The 2188-nt window shown below is 51.4% G+C and overlaps 1 protein-coding gene across 1 annotated transcript in view; it reads right to left on the bottom strand.

Annotated features, from left to right (window-relative positions):
* The window catches only part of LOC129840314 (kalirin-like), an 83039-nt gene extending 82762 nt beyond the window's left edge, over positions 1-277 (bottom strand). The window contains exon 1 of the mRNA XM_055908117.1: positions 210-277. Coding sequence (XP_055764092.1) covers positions 210-277 — 68 coding nt within the window. The remainder of the gene's footprint in view (positions 1-209) is intronic.
* Positions 278-2188: the final 1911 nt, after the last annotated feature.

The raw sequence follows: 2188 nt of genomic DNA, 5'->3' as shown, positions 1-2188 counted from the left end.
GGAGGAGTGTGTTTGTGGTCTTGGCAACCAGAGAGAAAGCGTGTGTGAGAAAGAGAGGAGTGGAACAGTGAACACACGGAGGAACAGCTTTGTGAGACGAGCCTGGACAGTTGTCTTCTCAGCGGTTGTGAGATATGAAGCGTGCTGCCGTGGCTGTGTGACTGTGAGGGAGCTGGGAAGACTGATGGACTCTGGTAGCTCTGACGGACCCTGAGAGGACGTCTTGTACTGTCAACTGGGATGAGCTTCTGGACGCCACGCTCTCCAGAGAGAACATGCTGAGATGACAAGACCGACCCCAGCCAAGTATCTTCTCCCTCCATCCCCCAGTCCTCCATCCTCCATCCTCCCTACTCTATAAGAACCCCAGCCAAGTAGCTTCTCCCTTCATCCCCCAGTCATCCACTCCTCCATCCACCCTACTCTATAAGAACCCCAGCCAAGTAGCTTCTCCCTCCGTCCCCTGTCCCCTTCCTCCATCCTCCCTACTCTATAAGAACCCCAGCCAAGTAGCTTCTCCCTCCGTCCCCTGTCCCCTTCCTCCATCCTCCCTACTCTATAAGAACCCCAGCCAAGTAGCTTCTCCCTCCATCCCCCGTCCCCTTCCTCCATCCTCCCTACTCTATAAGAACCCCAGCCATGTAGCTTCTCCCTCCGTCCCCCAGTCCTCCACTCCTCCATCCTCCCTACTCTATAAGAACCCCAGCCAAGTAGCTTCTCCCTCCGTCCCCCGTCCCCTTCCTCCATCCACCCTACTCTATAAGAACCCCAGCCAAGTAGCTTCTCACTCTATAAGAACCCCAGCCAAGTAGCTTCTCCCTCCGTCCCCCAGTCCTCCACTCCCCCATCCACCCTACTCTATAAGAACCCCAGCCAAGTAGCTTCTCCCTCCATCCCCCAGTCCTCCACTCCTCCATCCTCCCTACTCTATAAGAACCCCAGCCAAGTAGCTTCTCCCTCCGTCCCCCAGTCCTCCACTCCCCCATCCACCCTACTCTATAAGAACCCCAGCCAAGTAGCTTCTCCCTCCGTCCCCTTTCCCCTTCCTCCATCCACCCTACTCTATAAGAACCCCAGCCAAGTAGCTTCTCCCTCCGTCCCCCAGTCCTCCACTCCCCCATCCACCCTACTCTATAAGAACCCCAGCCAAGTAGTTTCTCCCTCCGTCCCCCAGTCCTCCACTCCTCCATCCACCCTACTCTATAAGAACCCCAGCCAAGTAGCTTCTCCCTCCGTCCCCCAGTCCTCCACTCCCCCATCCACCCTACTCTATAAGAACCCCAGCCAAGTAGCTTCTCCCTCCGTCCCCTGTCCCATTCCTCCATCTACCCTACTCTATAAGAACCCCAGCCAAGTATCTTCTCCCTCCGTCCCCTGTCCCCTTCCTCCATCCTCCCCCAACCTCTGCTTCCCACTCTACTTCATGCAGCACACTGTTAGAAAAAAGGGTTCCAAAAGGCTTCTTCTGTTGTTCCCATAAGAGAACCCTTTTTGGTTCCAAATAGAACCCTCTGTGAAAAGGGTTGTACATGGAACACAAAAGGGTTCCTTCTGGAGCCAAAAGGGTTCCTTCTGGAACCAAAAGGGTTCTACCTGGGGGGAAAAAGGGTTCTACCTGGAAACAAAAAGGGTTCTTCAAAGGGTTCTCCTATTGGGACAGCCGAAAAATCCTTTTAGGTTCTAGATAGCACCTTTCTTTCTAAGAGTGTAGATGAGGAAACCAAGCCAAGCTTCTCCCTCCGTCGCCCTCCTCCATCCCCTGTTCCCCCTCCGTCCTCCAGCCCCATCTCTGTTTACATACCCAACATTACTCATCTCATATGTATATACTGTCCTCTATACCATCTAATGCACCTTGCCATCTTTATGTAATACATGTATCACTAGCCACTTTAAACTATGCCACTTTATGTTTATATACCCAACATTACTCATCTCATATGTATATACTGTCCTCTATACCATCTACTGCATCTTGCCTATGCCGTTCTGTACCATCACTCATTCATATATCTTTATGTACATATTCTTCATCCCTTTACACTTGTGTGTGTATAAGGTAGTAGTTGTGGAATTGTTAGGTTAGATTACTCGTTGGTTATTACTGCATTGTCGGAACTAGAAGCACAAGCATTTCGCTACACTCGCATTAACATCTGCTAACCACGTGTATGTGACAAATACCATT

This window comes from Salvelinus fontinalis, chromosome 41 (assembly GCF_029448725.1).
Source record: "Salvelinus fontinalis isolate EN_2023a chromosome 41, ASM2944872v1, whole genome shotgun sequence".
Lineage (NCBI taxonomy): Eukaryota > Metazoa > Chordata > Actinopteri > Salmoniformes > Salmonidae > Salvelinus > Salvelinus fontinalis.
The sequence above is the reverse complement of the archived record's forward strand: the minus strand, read 5'-3'. Positions and strand labels throughout refer to the sequence as shown.